The 20,884-nt window shown below is 41.9% G+C and overlaps 1 protein-coding gene across 3 annotated transcripts in view; it reads left to right on the forward strand.

Annotated features, from left to right (window-relative positions):
* Positions 1–217: 217 nt before the first annotated feature.
* Positions 218–20,884, forward strand: part of PIK3C3 (phosphatidylinositol 3-kinase catalytic subunit type 3) — a 147,294-nt gene continuing 126,627 nt past the window's right edge. For 2 of the 3 annotated variants that reach the window (XM_026649295.2, XM_026649297.2), the window contains exons 1-5: positions 218–337; positions 2,220–2,408; positions 3,807–3,950; positions 5,507–5,636; positions 15,737–15,763. In XM_026649295.2, coding sequence (XP_026505080.1) covers positions 270–337; positions 2,220–2,408; positions 3,807–3,950; positions 5,507–5,636; positions 15,737–15,763 — 558 coding nt within the window. In that variant the 5' untranslated portion in view covers positions 218–269. The remainder of the gene's footprint in view (positions 338–2,219; positions 2,409–3,806; positions 3,951–5,506; positions 5,637–15,736; positions 15,764–20,884) is intronic. The other variant, XM_026649296.2, reaches the window with a different exon arrangement.

A 20,884-nucleotide genomic window follows, 5' to 3' on the forward strand; every position in this document is an offset into this window, starting at 1 on the left:
CATCTTGCTTTCCAATACCATAGGGGCAGCCATCTTAGTGAAGACATTGGAGGGCGCGGCCATCTTGGTAATCGCACTCACCCAGGGCGGCCATCTTGGTAAAGAACTGATGCCGGGGCTGCGGCAGCTCTTCCGGCCTGCGGCGCCGGCGTCCCCCTAAGCAAGATGGCGGCGGAGCATGCTGGGATTGGCGGAGCCGCCGGGGTCAGGGGTCGGAGGTACTGACTGAGGGCTCCGGCGGCTGCAGCTGGGGCGCCCCTGGAGCAGCCATGGGGGAGGCCGAGAAGTTCTATTACGTGTATAGCTGCGACCTGGACATCAACGTGCAGCTGAAGATGTGAGTGAGGGGAGGGGCGGCCGGGCTGGGGGGCAGGGCTCGCCCCTTCCCCCCTGCTTGGGGGTGGTGGGGGACTCGGGGCTGCCCTCCACCCCCAGCTGGCAGTGGGGGGAGGGGACTCGGGGCTGCCCCCCCCCGGCTGAGGGGGAGGTAGGATCTTTCGGGGCAGGTAGGTGAAGGGGGCACCTCAGGAAGGGAGGGGGACGCAGCCCATCATGGAGACGGTGGGGGAAGGGCTGGGTTAGGGCTCCCCTTGGAGAGGCGGGGGGGAGGGAAGCTGGGCCCGGGGTTTGCCCTGTCCCAGCGTGGTCGGGACGGGGCGATGGAGGGAGCTGGGTTGGCCCAGGGCCCTGGCCCTGCACCTACAAAGGGGGCTCTGTTGGTTCACAGGGGGCCTGGCACTGGCTTTGGGTCCGATCGCAGTGTTCCCTGCAATGGAGCTGGGGACCCCAGGGACTTGCCCTGCTCCTGTCCAGCGGGTCTCTTCGCTGGGGCAGTCATGCTCAGCCCAGGCAGTTTCACCTTCAGGGTCTCACTGCTGCAGCAGGGTTGGGTGTCAGGCGCTGCTGGGTAATAGCCGCTGGCTCAAAACTGTCTGGTTTCCTTCAGAAAACCATAGAAACGTTTCTTTGCGGTTAGTCTTAACCTGGTAAAAACACTGTCTGAACAGGTCAGCTGATAAAGGTGCATTAGCAGCTTAATGCTACTGTGCCTGATAACCTGCTTGTGTCACCATTAACACTTAATATTAGAAGGGGGAGAACATCTCTCCCCTTTCTTTCCCCCCACCCCATCTTGTTCGCCTTGTTCGTTTGATAACACTTTGCACATTCGGTATAGACAGTCAGGCCTGGATGCTGTAAACACTTACGTATGTTCATAACTTAGGCTTGGTCTGCACTACAGAGTTAGGTCACGGTAAGGCAGCTTACGTCAACCTAGTTATGTCAGTGTCTACGCTAAAATGCTGCTTCCACTGAAGTGAGTGGCCTGCTACACCAACATAATAACTCCACCTCCATGAGAGGCATAGTGCTTATGTCAGTGTAGCTAGGGCAACACAGTGTCCATGTAGACACTGCCTTACTCACCTTGGTTTTCATTTTTGTGAGTTTCACGGCTGCCTTTGGCTCAGAGCAGCAGTGTGGGGGTCACAGCTCTAGCTAAAACTGACAAGAATGTCAGTTTCACAGCTAGTAGGCTCCCTCCTTTGAAAATGAGCAGGCACTGGGCACACAGCTGTCCCCCCACCTCTGGTGCAGAGCTCACAGCTGGGTGACAGCCCAGTTATGAGCCTAGGGGCTGAATTTCACAGCAGGGAGGGTACCAGGACGGAAATTGACATTCTTGTCTGTTTCACAGTTCCAGCTGTGAGTTCCATGTTGGCTAGTGAAACTAACAAGAATGTGAATTGCTTTGTTGGTAGGCTCCCTGTTGTAAAATTGAGCCCACATGGGGTTCACAGCTCTGGCTGTCACACTAGGGTGATTTGGGGGCTCCAGCAGGGAGCCCTGCAATGCCCCACTTCAGTCAGTGGAAGAAACTTCACTGATTTCTCTGCTAAGATACATAATACATTACATTAAATAATCAATTTTAAAAAATAAGCTAAATTCATCGGTCACGTCACTGAATTTCTGAATCCTTCTCACATAGTTAGATGACATTTCTCTCTGAAAAATAGTAATCCAGTACAATTAATGATTGCAAGACAAAGATAGCCAGCCTCTGTGCTTAATAATTTCAATAAAAATCCCATTCCACTCCCCAGTACTGTGTGTATTTAAAATGAAGTTGGCTTTTACTGTTAACACATATGAACTAGGCAGAACTGGGTTACTTAAAATTCTGGTTTAATCACACTTTTTTTTTTTAAATTTAGAGGAAGTCTGGAAGGGAAAAGAGAACAGAAGAGTTACAAAGCTGTTTTGGAAGACCCTATGCTGAAGTTCTCGGGATTATACCAGGAGACCTGTTCTGACTTGTATGTAACTTGCCAAGTGTTTGCAGAAGGGAAACCTCTTGCTCTTCCAGTTAGGACTTCCTACAAAGCTTTTAGCACTAGATGGAAGTAAGTGACTACATTGTATTTCATATACATCATAGGTACTTGGACATTGAACTACATTAATATATGTTGTGGCTTTTCTAAAATTTACAAATTATAAAAGAGAAAATATTAATCAATAGTCTGGGGATGTTTTCTTCACATTTTTGATTCTTAATACGGTTAATATTATTTGTACTGTGGTAGTGCCTAGGAAGTCCAGTCAGAGCTCCATTGTGCTGAGTACAGTACACACACACAATCAAAAGATACTCTTTACCTCAAATAGCTTACAGCCCTAACGTATGGCTAGAGAACAAGTGGAGAAAAACAAATGAAGTGTGAGGAGGTGAGCGATCAGGCAAAGGAACAGCATATACAGGAAGTTAGGATAGAATATCATAGTGGGGCCTTTTGGCCGTAAAATCTCTGCAAAAGCAAGGTGAACAGTGATTTGATTGTTTGGTATAACAAGTAGCATACATGTTTTATTTGCTAGGAAATCCAAGCAGTATATCCCGTTGTGGTACAAAGGAAATGTCAAAATGTATCTCATTTGCAAATCATAACTACATAGTGGAAACTACATCAAGCCAAGCAATTTCCATTTGCTTATGGAGAAAAGGGCAGAAATCCTCATTTGTGTTCTGCTTGAAATATCTCCTTCAATGAAACTGTTTTCACCAGTTTAGAGAAGCCAAAAATTCTGTGTTTCAGATAGCTTTATTTTACACATCCTAATATATCTTTGTAATTGTCAGTTATAAAGGAAATTTTAAGAGTGACAATTGGTGTTTTTTAATTTGATTTTTTTCAGAGTAGCACTCCTGACGTTTAATAATTATTATTGTTAGTGAAGTAACTTTAGTTAGCTATTTTTGAGGCATGCCTAAAATGTGTGTACACCTCTACCCCGATATAACATGAATTCGGATATAACGCGGTAAAGCAGCACTCTAGGGGGGGTGGGGCTGCGGCTGCGCACTCCGGCGGATCAAAGCAAGTTCGATATAACACGGTTTCACCTATAACGCAGTAAGATTTTTTGGCTCCCGAGGACCGCGTTATGGCGGGGTAGAGGTGTATTCGTGCCTTTTTTCTATTCAGTTGGTTAAGTGTGGCTGAGTTGCATTTTATTTTATTTTTATTTTTTGGTCTGGGCCTGTAAATGTTCATGACAATTTTGCAAGGCTGTTTTATTCCCATCAACAGAGTTCAGTTATGAATTTTGAATATGTTCTCTTTGGCTCTCATCCTGCAAACACTTACACGTGTGTAAGTGTGTACAGGGCCAGAGGCCAAATGACCATATTCAGCCATACCGTCAAAGTTTAAATATTAGGGAAAAATACCTGTATGGAGTATAAAATAGAACCATTTGAAATATGAAGCTCATAACTAACAGTGAGTTTCTCTCCTCAGTTGGAATGAATGGCTAAAATTGCCTGTGAAGTATCCTGACTTGCCCCGCAATGCACAAGTGGCTCTGACAATTTGGGATGTGTATGGGCCAGGTAAAGCAGTTCCAGTAGGGGGAACAACAGTCTCGCTCTTTGGAAAATATGGGTATGTTTCTTTTCCTTGCATGGTATCATAAAATAATAGTTTGAACTGCATTTGTGCACAGTAATAAGAATCAATGGGCATATTAGGGAGTGATGCATTGATGTTGCTATATTGCTGCAATGGTATAAAGCAGTGCTTGTACAAATGTGACTTGCCCTGCTTTACACTCATGCAACTGATCTGCCCTGGAGTGTTGCAAAGATGTAGCTATTTTGGTTCAAAAGTCCCTAAAGGAGACAAGCCTTTAGGCTGAAAGTTCTGAAAGCTCTTAAATTTTAAAATTGCAAGTGCTGAGAACACTTCAAATCATGTACTCCAGTAGGTTCATATATTAGCAACTGTCTGCACTGCATGTTTATATAGGTATGGAAATATGTGCTTAGTTTGAAGTGTGAACAGATCATCAACATTTGGCTGGCATGTGCTCTTTCAGTGTTGTAATGACATTGATAAGCACCAGTACACTTGTCTCAACCAGAGTTTATCGTAAAATAAGGACTAGTCTTTTTTGTTTGTTTAAAAGGATAAGAAATGCAAAATACCGGTCTATGCAGTATTAGTATAAGGTAAAACTAATTCAGGAAGAGAGGGATCGTCAAAGGTGCCTAAGGGAACTAGACAACCAGCTGTGACTGACAATCAGTGGGAGTTCTGTACCTAATTCCCTTAGGAGTCTGTTAAAAATCCCAGCTGAAATGCAGAGAGTCAACCCATATATGCCAGGAGTCCGAGTTTTGGGTGTTCATTGGTATGTGGCTCTGGACTACCTAGCCTTTGTTGTGCTCATCATTGTGGAACCTGTGCATGTCTAAAAAGTCATTTTGTGAAAATTAGACAAGGTGGATGAGGTAATATCTTTTATTGGACCAGCTTCTGCTGGTGAGAGAGACAAGCTTTCGAGCTTACTCAGAGCAGCTCTTAAGGTCTGGGAAACGTGAAGAAGATCTCTGTGTAAGATCCAAATTTGTGTCTCTCACCAACAGAAGTTGATCCAATAAAAGATATTACTTCACCCACCTTGTCTGTCTAATATCCTGGGACTGACATGGCTACAACAACACCACATACAACATTTTGTGCAAATGGCATTGAGGGGTTCCATATTTGTCTTTACTGACTTTCAGAGCACACTTGCTCAGTTTACAAGTAGAAAAGATATTTGTTCCTAAGTGCCTGCTCTTTAAAGTCAGCAGCATAATCTGTAAACCAGGTGGCATTCTTACTGCCTCATGCATCGTCACTGGTAATAAAAATCGAAGGCCAAATCCTGCCTTCAGTTTACACCTGTGCCACCCCATTGACTTTGGGAATTGACAATTTTTTTCACTTACCATGACTAGAATCTTATTCATTTATTTTTAAACTGTACGTGTCACTGAAAATGAAGGCCACCTAAAATATGAGTTACTATGCACTTTGCAGGTCAGTTAAATAATGCATGGCAGTGTGATTCTGAAAGTTTGGCAAAAGGAATGTGGGAGTACTATCATTGTACTTGGATACTGATGGCTGTGGTATTTGCAACTTACTAAAGTGGTGCTGCATCTTTCTTATAGTATGTTTCGTCAAGGAATGCATGACTTGAAAGTCTGGCCCAATGTAGAAGCTGATGGCTCAGAGCCCACCAAAACTCCCGGGAGGACCAGCAGCACTCTCTCAGAAGATCAGATGAGCCGATTGGCTAAGGTAATGTAACAGTTCATCAGTTAGATCTTTAAGGTTGCTTGCATCTATAATATAGAAGCCCCGTATGGAAGACCTGCTTTGCGTGCCATTTTCTGACATTAGTTATCCTGCTTTTAAAGATATTTACCTTCTCATTTAACTATAAGGGATTATTGGTGCACTGTAGCATTTCTCCCTATTAAACTGTAGATCAAAGTATAAAAGTTAATATCTGGCCACATCATACTGAACACCCCAGTCTTCTGTAAGGAATTCATGAGCATGCCTTGAAAGTGCTCAGGGGAGACCAAAATGCTGAACTCTTCAGTTTCAGTAAGAATTATTTTAATGAGCTTGTATTTTAAGAGATTTCCATGTAACTTCTGTAGCCATTCTTCAGTAGTGGTCTTCTAAATATGAAAATCTTAGGCCACGTCTACACTACAAAGTTCGTTTGACGCAAGTTACTTTGGCAGAAAGATGCCCCAGTTTATATATTGCTTGTGCGTGTGCATGTTTGTGTCCTTGCATCAGCGCTGTGCTTGCTCCCCCAGAGCATTTGTGTTGATGCACAGTGCAGTGCAGTTTGGGTAGGTATCCCAGTGTGCAAGCGGCCACTGTCTTTTGGGAAGTTTTGGCAAAGCATGGCGAGGCCAAAACAAGTTGCACAGAGGTTACTGGGAGCAAGGGGTTAACTTCCCAGCATGCAAGTGTCTTAATCCAGGTCCTCTATATCCCATAATTTTGGCATCTTTTTTCAAAATCCAATGAACTCTCATGGTTCTCCTCATTATCTGTCATGTCTGACAGAGGCATGGAGCCTGCACAGCTCTACACTATTGTCCTAAGCGTTGCAAGCAAGGGCGCATGATTCTCTGGTATTTGCAGAGCCACAAGAATAATGCAATCATGAAGATTTTTCGGAGGACAGATTGCTGTGGAACGTAGCGAGAACGAATTCAAGGTTGTTGTTGATGGTCACGGAGCAACTGCAGGTGGTGGAGCGCTGCTTCTGGGCCCGAGAAACGAGCACTGACTGGTGGGACTGCATCGTAATGCAGGCTTGAGATGATGAGCAGTGGCTGCAAAACTTTTGGATGCGCAAGGCCACATTCCTCGATCTGTGTGCCTAGCTTGTCCCAGACCTCCGGCCTAGGGACACCAGAACGAGAGCTGCACTGACAGTGGAGAAGCGAGTGGCGATTGCGCTGCGGAAACTTGCAATGCCAGATTGCTACCAAATCATTCTGGAGTTGGAAAATCCGCTGTGGGAGCCATTGTCATGAAAGTGTGCAGGGCCATTAATTGCCTCTGCTACACAGGAATGTGACTCTTGGCAATGTGCAGGACATAGTAGGTGGATTTGCAGTAGTGGGTCCCTGAACCGCAGTGGAGCGATAGACGGCATGTATATCTCTGTTTTGGCACCAGAGTCCCTTGCCAGAGAGTACATCAACAGGGCTATTTTTCTATGGCTATGCAAGCATTGGTGGATCACCAGGGATCACTGACATCAATATGCTCTGGTCAGGGAAGTCCCGTGATGCTTGCCTCTTTGAGAACTTAAAGGATGATTTCTGTAATTGGTCAGTCTGCGTTCAATCATGAACTATTTTGTTGATTAGCCTATCACTCCACCTTCTTGTAGCAAATGTAGGCCATGCTCACTTAATAGTTCAACTATTTTAATAAATAGACTTAGGTCAGATTTAAAAAGTTGGTGATTGTCTCCTAGCTTTTCAAGGCAGCCAGACGCCTTTATAATTGTGCCAGGAAAGTCTGTGATAGGGAAGTTCTAGTGCTATAAATCTCTTTCCTCTTCTAGAGATTTATGATGGCAATAGATTAACTTTCATTTAAACTCTGTGTACCTTGAGTTTCTAATAGAAAACTCATTATAATCTGCTCATTTATGGCCAACAGGTCACTATAACGTGAGCAAGGTTGAATTTCAAGAACAGTAAGAGGATACTCTGATCCGCAGAGAGCTTGAGATGCTGCTTTTTTGTTGTTGTAATGGTTTTCTTTTTGGAATGGGAACAAAAGCAATATAATTACTGCCTGACAATCTTAATACTAATTTTGTTTAGAATCAACACTATATAGCCTTCTATTGAACATATTCCTTATTGGATTCTAGGAAAATTGACCGAGCATGGAATATTTCATCAAGTCTTGAGGGGTTTTTTTTTGTATTGCATTGGGGAAGACATTCCATTGTGTTTAGATTTAGCATAGGAAGAAACTAAGTGCATATGATCTTAATTTTCTGTTTTGGTATGGTGAATTGTTTTAATGTAGTGAAATGTTGTACTCCTTTATTCCTGCATTTATATCTACAAGGTTTTGTTTTTCCACAACACTTAGGACTTGTTTAGTTTGGCGTTTTTCTTTTTATGTTGGCATAGCTACTTCTGTACTCTGCTGACATGCCACTTCCAAGCTTTGTGCCAACCGCTTTGTCCCCCTTCCTGCTCACACGAGGGCAAGTCCCAAATACATAAGGAAGCCAAAACATTGGCAGTACACAGCTCTGCACCCTCCAGGATGTGCTGAAGAGCACTGACCCTGAAGATTTACAGATATTTGCAGGAGATTTTGGTTTTTTTTGTTTTGTTCTCAAATGATATTAGAAAGTCTGCAGTGAATGTGGTCAGCAAGAGATTTTGTGGCTAGCAGACTAGGCAGCATTTTTTTCACCTGACTGTCTAAGGTGTACTGGGTTGTGCCTATTTTCTTATGGACTTCCTAAAATTTGCAGAAAAACAGGGCTCCTCTCCGGCAGTTTTTGACAATTAAAAAAACCACCAAAACAAACAAAACACTTAATTTTTTTTCTGTTGGGTGGGATATTCTTTAAGGTTGCAGACTAATATGGGCATTGTGAGTACACATTACTTTTCAAGAATGTTAGACATAAGTGGTATAAATCCAAGAAACACGGGAGACAAGGCTGCACTTTTCAAACAGGGCACCCAAGGTACCTGAACTCTACCTTCTTAGCAATGTCCTGGCAAAACAAACCCGTACTACTTCCATGTTCCATAATAAACAATGTTGGTAGTTGTGACCAAAACCCACAATGTTGTATACTTAATTGCTCAGTGGTTACGCTCCTTTATGGCTAACTTTGAAACCATATGCAGAGCACTCAAAATAACTTTTACCAAGTCCTGATTTATGAATGGCACACAGAAGGCAATCATTCCCCATGCTCTAGCAAAGGCCCAATCTGCTTAGGTGCTGAGGGCAATCAACCTCTCGTAGTCCGTGTTTAACAGTTCAGATACCAATCCTATATTTTTTCCCCTTTGACAATCATTTATCTTGTTGTCACACAGTTCATGTGCCTCAATATACAAAATTCATATTTTCCTCCATCTGTGGTGTAGCATTGTAACTCCAGTCGGCTACCAAGAGGGCAATTTTTTCCACCAAATAAAGCTGCTATTTATCTTTTTTTATTTTTGGAATAGCAGGTTGCCTTTTCTTTCTGTGTCTTTCTCCCCCTCCTGTTCAATTGTGCTTAGATTCAGCTTTGCAGTGGCAGAGGTAGATTGGTGCTGTGCTCCTGTAACTTTACCTATTGTACCTGCTGTGAATTCAATTGACTAGGGTTTCTGGATGGTGGAAAAGAGTTCTCACTTACTCAGGTGTGCCCTAGGCAAATGGATTAATCTGTGCTATGGCATTCTTAAATTCAAGCAGCTGCTTGAGTAAAACAGACTTTCAGTGGTTCTTATAACCTATTTAGCAGTTAATGAGCAATTAGTGATCTTGTATCGTTGTATGTAAAAGAGAATTTGAATATTCGTTAAAATGAGCAATTAATAGTGTTGGTTAAATGTAGGCATAGTATCTGTTTACGCTGTGTTCCAAAGTCATCCTCATTGACTTCTATAATATGTTTGCAGTTAAAGTACTGGACTGATTTATGATCATCTATGATGGTCTTATGATGATGATTGATTGTCTGACACTAGAGACCAGGCTGAAATCCTCCAAATGAATTATTACTTAAAAAAAAAAAATACAGCTGAAGGAGCTGCTTTCCATTTGAAGGAAAATCCTTTTTATTTCTTGACACTTTTCTGACCAGCACTTCGTTGATCCATGTGAAGAATTCAGTCACGCTCGTGTAGGTTTTGGACATTGTTGAAACTCCCATTCTGCTGTGGAAAGAAAATGTTTCATACATAACCTTTTCAGGTTGATGAAACCATGGCAAGCATTCAGTTTGGTAATGGAGAGCCATGTCATCGCGCTAACGTGAAATGTTTGAAAGTTGCTTCAGAAACTGTCAGCATGGCTGAAAGCTGTGAAGTTACTCCCCCCGGGGGATTGTTGGCAAAGCAAGCTCCATTCCCTTCCCTCAGTAATCTATATGCAGAGAGTGGAACATTTTAGTGCTCTGTTTAATAGTAATGACATTAGGACATTACAATTAAATAATTCTACCTTAGGAGTGATAGGTTGGTTTATTGCTTTAAAATGAAAGCTTTGCTGCTAAATTTTCACTTCTTCCACTTTCCCTCCCCTCTACCCATATCACTACTCCTATCAACTGAATGAAATTGCCTGATCATACCACCACCTTGTCCTTAATAACATCAGTGAAAGCATTCAGTCCTTCAGGGTAAGCTAGGATTCATCTTCCATTTTCATCTAAAGAGAACATATTTCTTTTTTCACAACACTTGGCAGCCTTTCTAATTGTTTATTTTAAGCCGTTTATGACTGATATAGTTTCTGAAGGGGTAAATGTCTGTGGACATCCTGAATTCTGTTTATGTAGATAATCAGTGATGTATTGTGGGGAAGGAAAGTAGGGAACCAAATTGGCTCATTAGGATTACATTTGACCTGCTATAATGATTGACCTTATACAACATTGATGTATGCCTTTTACTTTACCTTTTGGGCCAAAGGAAAATTAGTGTGGCTACTCTACAGATCTACTTTCAGGTAAAATAGACACAAGACAGTAAGAAGCAGTTTTGCATGGGTTGAAGTGATTGACTAGATCAGTGATGCTCAGACCGCAGTGTTTCAGGAGACAAATTAGCAATCAAGATTACCCAAAAGAGCCACAGTAGTGTGAATTCATTGTTTCATTTATTATATATTCATATTTAAACAGTATGATAGGCAGGAGCGCTGCCAGCTTTTCTGCCGCCCCCCACAGAGGCGGCGGAAGGTCCTGCCGCCGAAATACCGCTGCATTCGCCGCCCCCAAAATTGTAGCACCCTAGGCGACCTAATGGGGTGCGCCGGCCCTGATGACAGGGGAAATATTTAGTTTATATATAAATTATATATTATTTTCACAGCACAATGACTGACCAAGTATTATTATTTTATCAACTACAATTGGTCAATAGCAGTAAAAGCATCCTGATTGGTTAATCACTTTAGTTAATAATTAAAACACTGATTTAATTATCCTGTGTCTCCTGTGGCTCTTTGCAGCACATAAAAGAGCCACTTGTAGCTCCCGGGATTAGATGCTTTTGTGCTGAAGGGTGGGGTACAGATCATCTGGTGCTCGGTGGGTGTAGCCATGACACACACTGCTCCAGTAGTGCCCCTGGGAGATGACCTACTGAGCTATGTCTGTTTGGAAATCCCAGCAGTGGTTTAGTGTCAGCCCAGGGAGGCTTTCACCACTGGGAAATAATCAAATACAAATGAACTTGGTTAGAATCTTAAGAGAAGGTTTGTCTATATTTGGAGAGAGAGGGGTTTTGCTCTAAAATCCGGGACAGGAGGATCCAAAGACAGAAGGACATCTCTCTAGTTAAGGCCCTATCAAATTCGCGGTCCATTTTGGTCAATTTCACAGTCATAGAATTTTAATAATTAATTGTAAATGTCATGATTTCAGCTATTTAAATCTGAAATTTCACAGTGTTGTAATTGTAGGGTTCCTGACCCACAAGGGAGTTGTAGGGGGGTTGCAAGGTTATTGTAGGGGGAGTTGCAGTACTGCTACCCTTACTTCTGTGCTGTTGGTGGTGGAGCTGGCTTCAGAGCTGGGCAGCTGGAGAGCAGCAGCTGCTGACTGAGAGCCCAGCTCTGAAGGCAGAGCCGCTGACAGCAGCAGCGCAGAAGTAAGGCTGGCATGGTATGGTATTGCCACCCTTACTTCTGCGTTGCTGCCTTCAGAGCTTGGCCTTCAGTCAGCAGCTGCCGCTTTCTGGCCACCCAGCTCTGAAGGCAGCGCAGAAGTAAGGGTGACAATACTATGCCCCCCCCCAAATAGCCTTGTGCCCCCCCAACTCCCTTTTGGGTCAGGACCACCCATTTGAGAAACACTAGTCTCTCCCGTGAAATCTGTATAGGATAGGGTAAAAGCACACAAAAGACCAGATTTCACGGTCCGTGACGTGTTTTTCATGGCCATAAATTTGGTAGGGCCTATCTATAATGCTTGTCTTCATAGACTTGTTTGGAGGAGGGGACACATGAAGGGAAAGTTACAAGAGAGTATTGGTTTTGATCATAGTGATTTGGTTGTAGAAATACCCAGTACAAAATTAAACTTGAAACCTCAGAGCTGGCTATGTTTTTTTCCCCTTAATCTGTGTCTTCTCTAAACTTTCTTTTCAGCTGCTCAGACGGTGGCTGTGCAACATAGGATTTTCCCTTCCTCAGTTCCTTTTCTGTGATTCTAGATGGTCAGCAGACGAATTCTAGAAAAGAAAATTTAGCCTGAGCTTTACCAGGAAAAAAATTAGTAACTGCAGTTTACGGAGCTAGGTGATGACATTTCAGCTTCGGAGAATTAAATTCAAAAAGTTGCTGTCTGTGACTTGTCAAATGCTTGTAACTTAGGTTAGGTTATATTGGAGACCAGAGCCTCGAAATACTGTCAAGTAAATCAGCTGCCTTAAGCACATGAACTTGTACCAATGTGTGTCAGGTTATGTTTCTAATATTCCCATGGAAAAGGTTTCAGAACAGAGGGCGTCAGAAGCCTAAGGCCAATCTTCAGTTTGACTGGTTTAAAATGGCTGATTGCTTAGAGGTCAAGCTGGTAAACAATGAAGATAAATTTCATAGCAGTTTTTTCCCTGCTATTGGTTAGCTGTATGGTAGGATTTTCAGTGTTCAGTTTGAATACTCGTGAAAGTAAGAACTAACTGCTGACTAGGATCACTGACTATGGACAGGTATGATTCAAACTTTCCTACAGATGTTCTTTTGAACTTTAATTCTAGACTGCAGTATCCCTATCATTCCATTCTTAGGTTCCTTCTAACCGGTTCAGCATATTATGCTGATTTTATGTACAGAATTTGTGAAATGGACAAATATCAAAGAAGTGAATGTTGTACTCATTTTCATGAGGGTCCTGACCTAGATTTGAATCCAGATCTGTTGTGATGAAAGGCTAGTATAAAAAGTAACTTCAGTACCAGCTCATTCAAATGTATATAGCAGCATTTCTTAGTGTATTTGGCATATGCATCATACTTGGTATCGGTCTCTGACATCAGGCCAAAGTTAATAGGTGTTTGATCTGATGTGAAATGAGTTGGTGAGTCTTTTTGTTGAGTACCTAGAGATCAGACATCTGTCACAAAAAATGACTGACAGACCATAGCATAGAAACCAAAGTTTGGATTTATAATCCTGTAGATCAGTGCCATTCATTCCATCCCTTATGTATTCTAGGGCAGTGGTCCTCAACCAGGGGACTGGGGCCCCCTGGGGGGCCGTGGTCAGATTTCAGGGGGTCCGTCAAGCATGGCTGTGTTAGACTTGCTAGGACCCAGGGCAGAAAGTCAAAGCCCCGCTGTGCAGGACTTCAGCCTGGGACCCAAGCCCTACCACCTGAGGCTAAAGCTGAAGACTGAGCAACTGAGTAGGGGGGGAGGGATAGCTCAGTGGTTTGAGCATTGGCCTGCTAAACCCAGGGTTGTGAGTTCAATCCTTGAGGGGGCCAGTTAGGGCTCTGGGGCAAAATCAGTACTTGGTCCTGCTAGTGAAGGCAGGGGGCTGGACTTGACTCGACTCAATGACCTTTCAAGGTCCCTTCCAGTTCTAGGAGATAGGATATCTCCATTAATTTATTTATTTATATATATATTTATTTATTTATAATGTAGCTTCGTGATGCTCCCCGTGGCATGGGGCCCTGGGCAGTTGCCCTACTTGCTACCCCCTAATGCTGGTCCTGTCTTTTATATGCAGAAAAAGAAGTTGTGGCACAGCTGGGCCATGGAGTTTCTGTAGCATGTTGGGGAAGAGGGGTTAGAAAGAAAAAGGTTGAGAACCCCTGTTCTAGGGGAAAGTGCACAGGTGCTTGTGGGAGAAGAGAGCTGTCAAAGCTGGCATTGCTGGTGGAGTGATAGGGACAGTTGACACAAAAATAGAGTGGCTGGATAGGGTGAGGTTAAAATGCTTGGTTTTAAGGCAAGGACAAACCGCTTGTACTTGTTGCAATGAAGGCTGATATTGGGCTACAGAGCCAGCCTTAGTACCATGGGGAATAGGATGATTTTTTCCCCAGTGGTTATCAAATGTACTTTTCTGTACAGACCTGCAGCATCATTGCTTCATAGTGAAGAAGAAAGACCTGTGTAGTGTCCTCAAGACCTACATAGTAGTTGTTTGGCTCATGGTAGAAATGCTGAGACCTCCTTCCTGCAGTGAGCACTTTCAGCTGCTGTTCAAAGCATTTTAGAGACTTAGTAAATTCTAATGTTTTGTCCATCCCAGGATTTTTTTTTTAGTATCTCCAGGAAATTCAACCTTTATGAAGACTTTTGCTTTGGTTCATGAAGTATAATTTAGATAATTGATTCTGCAATGTAAAGAGTTTGAGATGCAGAATCATGATCAAAGCTACTTGTACAAAACAAAACCCACAAGTTGTTTGATGCAAATGTATTTCTTCTGCAGTATTGCGGTGTACTTTCATGGTGCAGTTGAACGCAATTTCTTCCTCAGATTCCTCAGTAAAATCCTGGTTATCATTTAATATTAGATTGCTTACCAGTGTCTGAGGCTGTCAAAAACGTTTAGCTTTGTCCAGAGATCCATGATAGCAAGTGTACTGAATTAAGTTTTTAGATGCAGTGATGTTGTTGTTGTGTTGGTCCCAGGATATTACAGAGACCACGTGGATGACAAGTAATATCTTTTATTCGACCAACAGAACTTGGTCCAATAAAACCTTGCCCACCTTGTCTATCTAAATGAGTTTCTGCCAAGCTAAGATTGAACCCTAAAAAGCTACTAACTTATGTTCTGGAAGGTGTAATTTCCTTGCTGAAGAAATGGCTTTAAAAAAAAAAAAAAAAAAAAGGTGAGGAATAGTCTTCAAGAATCTACTGATCTTTTCAGAAGCTTAACTAAAACAGTCGTAAGGCAAACATCTCTTGACCTAAATTATATTAGATCCTCATGTAAAATGTGAAATTAATTTAGAAGTACTATGCTCAAGATCTCGTTGTGCTCTCTTCTGCATATTTTATTTGATGCCCCTAAAAAAACAACAACAAAAACCAACCCACCTCTAAAATTATTTTTATCTTATAGGATTACATGATTTGGCAAATCTAAAAAAGATTTAGTTTCAGTAAAAGAAACTTGGCCTTTTGATAGCCAAGTGTATTTTGTCCTTTAAGGACAATGTATTGTGAAGGAGAAGCATGTGATTTTTTTTTCTTCCTTTTGTGTATTGATTTAAAAGGAAAAGAGTAGCAATATCTTGGGTGGATTTGGTTTAGGTATTCATTTAAAATATAGCTGTGTGGTATGATGCTGAAGTTTCAAAAGACACAATAAGGTTTATTTTGGTCTGTTTCTTTTGATGCATTTAAATTTTCTTTTCCTGGCACTTAGATTGAGCTGAGGTGAGCTCTTCTCACCTATTTGTTTGTGGATATAACCAAGCATTCATGAAACAGAAGCAAGTAAGGGAATTGTAGAGGGATTGTATTCATTGTCAACCTGACCCTGTGATGCAATAAGCTTCTCTTGAGAGATAGTGAGTGCCCTCAACTCCCCATTTGGTAAAATTCTGATTAAAATACGGTATTAAATTCCAATTCAATATTTGGAAATTACAGTCCTTTAACATGTTGGTTAATTAACAAGTTTCTTTAATATAGGAGCCTGACAAGGAACATATGGAGGAAGTAAGTAGCAAGAGGGCAAAGCTTGTCAGCACCTGGTTTTGGGAGTGCATGCTTCTGACACTAAACAGTCTAACGTTTATTAATAAGAAACCTTCCCACTCTGCTACGAATTGTGATTTTTGAAGTGAAAGTACCTTTAATCAAGGGCTGGGTGTTTTTTTTATGGTTACTTTCTTGCTTAAAGCTTTTGATAGTCAAATTTGCCGTTTCTAATATTAACCAACTCTATTTTCGAGATGTGTATGAAAGCATGCTCGTGCGGTGTGGGCATATACATCTGTAAACGCTCTCATCCTTTCCAGTTAGAATTTTCAAAGAAGTTGGCTAAAGGTATTTTTTATAAATAAACATACATTTCTTTCCATTGCAAGGGGGCTTCCAGAAATATTCCATAAATTCATTGAGTTGTCACCAGATTGGCACCCCTGCTCAGTAGGGCCTGTTCTTGCTTTATCTCTGTGACCTTACATAGGAATGTAGAAATAAGTTAGAGGTGCTTCAACATCCCTTCTCTATAAGTTGTTCTTCCCTGGCTGTATGCTTACAAACTGGGGAAAGGCCTGAGCAGAAACAAAATGCTGCCACAAGCAGTAAAACCTGTTCAACATTAGAGAACCTTGATAAGCTAATATAAGCAAAAAGAGTTAAACTTTTCCAGGTTGAGAGTAAACCCAGCCCTCAAAATAGTAGGGAACCCTACCTTCCCCCAGGCATCTCTTCCGTTTGGGTCTCCATCCCTTTATTATGCAGAGATGTTTGAGGGGACGAGGAGATGAGATTGACTGCCCCCTCCCACCCCGCCTTCTGTGCTAGGGACTAAGTAGTGCCTGTACAAGCTGATACTATCCTATCTTTAAATGGAGTTATGTTGATTGATTGTATAACACCAGCTAGGGCACTGTTGATACTCTAACTGGAGGGGGGAAACTTCAGACAGGCTCCTCTCCATCTCCTTCAGAAATAAAAGGAATTTTCCTCTAAAATGAAAACATACCCAAGCAGCAGCAATTTCCTGTAAGATGAGAGAGAAACCTGTAAAAGATCTGGGACCCTTATTTGGCAAACATATTTCTTTAATCATCTCGAAAAAGCTCAGTGCTGTATATTCAGACAAATGGAAAACATTGCAAGTTTGAATCCAGTGAATGGTGGTCATGCATATAACGTTTAGCCATGATGGAGTGTCTCCTAGATCTCTTCCATTTTGTAATTCATACCAGGATTTGATTTCAGCAACACCATTTCAGCCTTCCACACAAATATCCAGAGCAGTAATCAAATAACTAATCTCAAGGACACCATTAATAAACTCCTTCCGTTGAACACACTTGGCTTTCTACCTGTCCCCCATTCTCCATTGCAGTAATGCTTTATAGAGAGAGCAAAATTCAACTTTGGGTTGTCCCGGCTTTTGGATGTCATAACCCTGTAGCGGGTTTCTTCAGGTTTTCCTCCAGCTTTGGTGAAGACTTTGAAGGAGAGACTGGTCCTGGCAAAAGAATACTTCAGGATTTATAATTTGAGGCACTCTGCATTGTTGGGATGGAAAGGATGGAAAATATAGATGTAATTTTAAAAAGCTGTGTCCAAAGACTACCATACTGTCCAATATACTCAGAGAGTATAGCTGTACTCTACCTCCCTGGTGTACAGTTTAATTTGTAGATTACATTTGAGCAGGTGCACATGTTGGGGGATTTACTGGAAGGATCCACAGATAACACACACAGCTGAAGGTTAACCAATCCTGCGTAATCATAATCTCTTAGCTATTACCCTGGGAACCTACAGTTCCTCATTTAGGTAATTTTTGGCTATTTCTTGGGAGATGCTGGCTAACCTCAACTCTCATATTTTGCTCTCGTTGTCAATTAAAGAACTCTCTTTTGTGGGTGACGAGAATGCCTTAGCACCTCATAGGATCAGGTTCTTAGTGTTTGTGCTTATTTCTCTGCCACCTCCTCATCATCACTCCCATTTTCATTTGTTTCCTCTAGCTGTCACATCTTTTCATTAACCTAGTTAGTAAGATCCCTAGGAAAGGGACTATATATGGTCTTTGCAGCTCTCAGGATTTTTTCACAAAGTTGCAGCTTTGAAGGATTTTTTTGAAGGATTCTTGTCATTCTAATTCCTGCTTTCAGTCTTGTGAAGTTGTACCCTTAACAAATTGATTGTCTTCACTTAGTTTCAGTGTACTGAAGCCACAGACTGCCCGCAGCAAGATGGCCTCCAGGTTCCTTTAACTGGAAGTGACTCTACCAGCCCTCATTGCTTCCAATGGCTGAAGGTAGCCTGCTCAGGGAACATGGTGGCCACGTTAGTTGCCATCTGAGGGATAAGCAGGAGAATGTGGGAGGTGTTGAGAATGGAATGCTGGGAGCAACAGGGAGGGAGAATGTCAGGAATCAAAGGAATTTGAGTAGCAGATACAGGGAAATGTGGCGTGACAGAGAAGGAGAAAAATATGTAGCAGAATAAGAGGGAAATATGGGGAGGCAAATGGATGCAGGTGGTAAAGACAGAAGACTTGAAGGAGATAATGGAGAGTGAGGAGGCAGTGACCCTAATCCAGTCCTGTCCAGGTAGGGAGAGGGGTACAATGGCAGCTCCCCACACCTAAAGTGATAGGAGAGGGTAAGCAGAATCACTTCCAAGTAGTGAACAGTTAGGTCTACACTACTTGTATCTAAGGTTGAATTTTAGCTCTGTGATGATTGCATGCAAATTGGGGGCATGCTGCTTCTCTCTACAAAGGCAAAAAAAAATCATATGGCAGTTTTTAAAAAAAATATACTTTGACTTAAAAATAAATAAGGTGTAAAAAATCTGTTTTTCTTTTGAGAGAGGGGATTGTCTGACTCATGACTTCTGAAATTATTGCCAATTCCATGCAATTTATTCATTACGTGTTTGTACAATACCATCACAGTGGGACTTGATTTGGGCCTCAAGGTGCTACTGTAAATATAGAAAGGAAGAGAAACTTCCGGCAGGACTGGGCTTTTTTCCTCCTGTTCTCCCCCCCCAGTCAAAAGAAAGAGTCTCGTGAAAAAGAGTAAATGAAATGTTTGTCTACTTTCCTTTATCCAATGGGGGTTGTCAAGGCTGCTTCCCCACTTTGAACTTTAGGGTACAAATGTGGGGGCCTGCATGAAAACTTCTAAGCTTAACTACCAGCTTAGATCTGGTCCGCTTTCACCATCCCAAAGCTAATTCCCTTCCCTGGGTAGCCTTGAGAGACCTTCACCAATTTCCTGGTGAATACAGATCCAAACCCCTTGGATCTTAAAACAGGGAGAAATTAACCATCCCCCCTCCTTTCTCCCACCAACTCTTGGTGAACACAGATCCAACCCCCTTGGATCTAAAAACAAGGAAAAATCAATCAGGTTCTTAAAAAGAAGGCTTTTAATTAAAGAAAAAGGTAAAAATCATCTCTGTAAAAATCAGTATGGAAAATAACTTTACAGGGTAATCAAACTAAAAGAGCTCAGAGGACCCCCTCTAGCCTTAGGTTCAAAGTACAGCAAACAGAGATAAACACTCTAGTAAAAGGTACATTTACAAGTTGAGAAAACAAAGGAAAACTAACACGCCTTGCTTGGCTGTTTACTTACAAGTTTGAAATATGAGAGACTTGTTTAGAAAGATGTGGAGAACCTGGATTGATGTCTGGTCCCTCTCAGTCCCAAGGGCGAACAACCCCCTAAACAAAGAGCACAAACAAAAGCCTTCCCCCCCCCCCCAAGATTTGAAAGTATCTTGTCCCCTTATTGGTCCTTTGGGTCAGGTGTCAGCCAGGTTACCTGAGCTTCTTAACCCTTTACAGGTCAAAGGATTTTGGAGTCTCTGGCCAGGAGGGATTTTATAGTACTGTACACAGGAGAGCTGTTACCCTTCCCTTGATAGTTATGACAGGGGTGTAAATATACAGCATGCATATTATATATACAATCATTTTATATAGTACAGACATAAGTTATGTTATCCTAATACTCATTGAGCCTGTCTATAGACACACATTGGCAAAAGCAGTTCTTCACTTTTCAGCTCTTACATTTTAGGCTTGCAGAATGGTGCTAGGACAGCCACATAGCAGCAGCATATTGTGCATGTATTTTGATAGCATACTATGCCTGTGAAGTTCCACTTAATAGATTTTTATAAGGCATCTGAGCTGTCTTATGCTTTGCACTCAATGCTTTTGTTGTTGTTGTCCATATTTGAATTACTAGTATCCTGGCTATGAACAATTGCTGAGCCATAATCATTAGCTTAACAGAAGTCCTAACATAACTTTTCATAGATTCTGAGACCAGAAAGGACTACTGTGATCGTCTAGTCTGACCGGCATAATACAGACCATTTTACTTCCCTGAGTTAATTTTTTCTTTGAACTAGTGCATATCTTTTAGGAAAAAAACATCCAAACTTGATTTTAAAAATTGCCAATGATAGAGAATAAATCATTGCCCTTGGTAAGTTGTTCAGTGATTGTTTATCCTCACTGTTAAAAATTTACACTTTATTTCCGGTCTGAATTTGTCTAACTTCAATTGCCAACCATTGGAACAGGTTATATCTTTTGTGTGCTAGATTGAAAAGCCCATTATCAAATATTTGTTCCCTATGTAGGTACTTAGGGGTGACTTAAATCAGAGTAACAGAGGGTCCTGTGGCACCTTTAAGACTAACTAGTCTTAAAGGTGCCACAGGACCCTCTGTTGCTTTTTACAGATTCAGACTAACACGGCTACCCCTCTGATACTTAAATCAGAGTGTAACCTTCAGTTTAAGCTAAATAGATTGAGCTCCTGGAGTCTGTCACAATAAGATATGTTTTCCAACTGTTTAATCGTTCTTGTGGTTCTTCTCTGAACCCTGTCCAATTTATCATCCTCCATCTTGAATTGTGGACTCCAAAACTGCACACACTATTCTAGTAGCAGCTGAAACAGTGCCAAATACAGAGGTAATATAATCCCTCTACTTCTGCTTGAGATTCCGCTGTTTATATATCCAAGGATCACATTAGCCCTTCTGGTAACAGCATCTCATTGAAGCTAATTTGCTGCTGATTATCCGCAGTGACCCCCAGGTATTTTTTATTTACACTGC

The sequence above is a fragment of the Terrapene carolina genome, unplaced genomic scaffold (genome assembly GCF_002925995.2).
Source record: "Terrapene carolina triunguis isolate 2854851 unplaced genomic scaffold, T_m_triunguis-2.0 Scaffold69, whole genome shotgun sequence".
NCBI lineage: Eukaryota > Metazoa > Chordata > Testudines > Emydidae > Terrapene > Terrapene triunguis.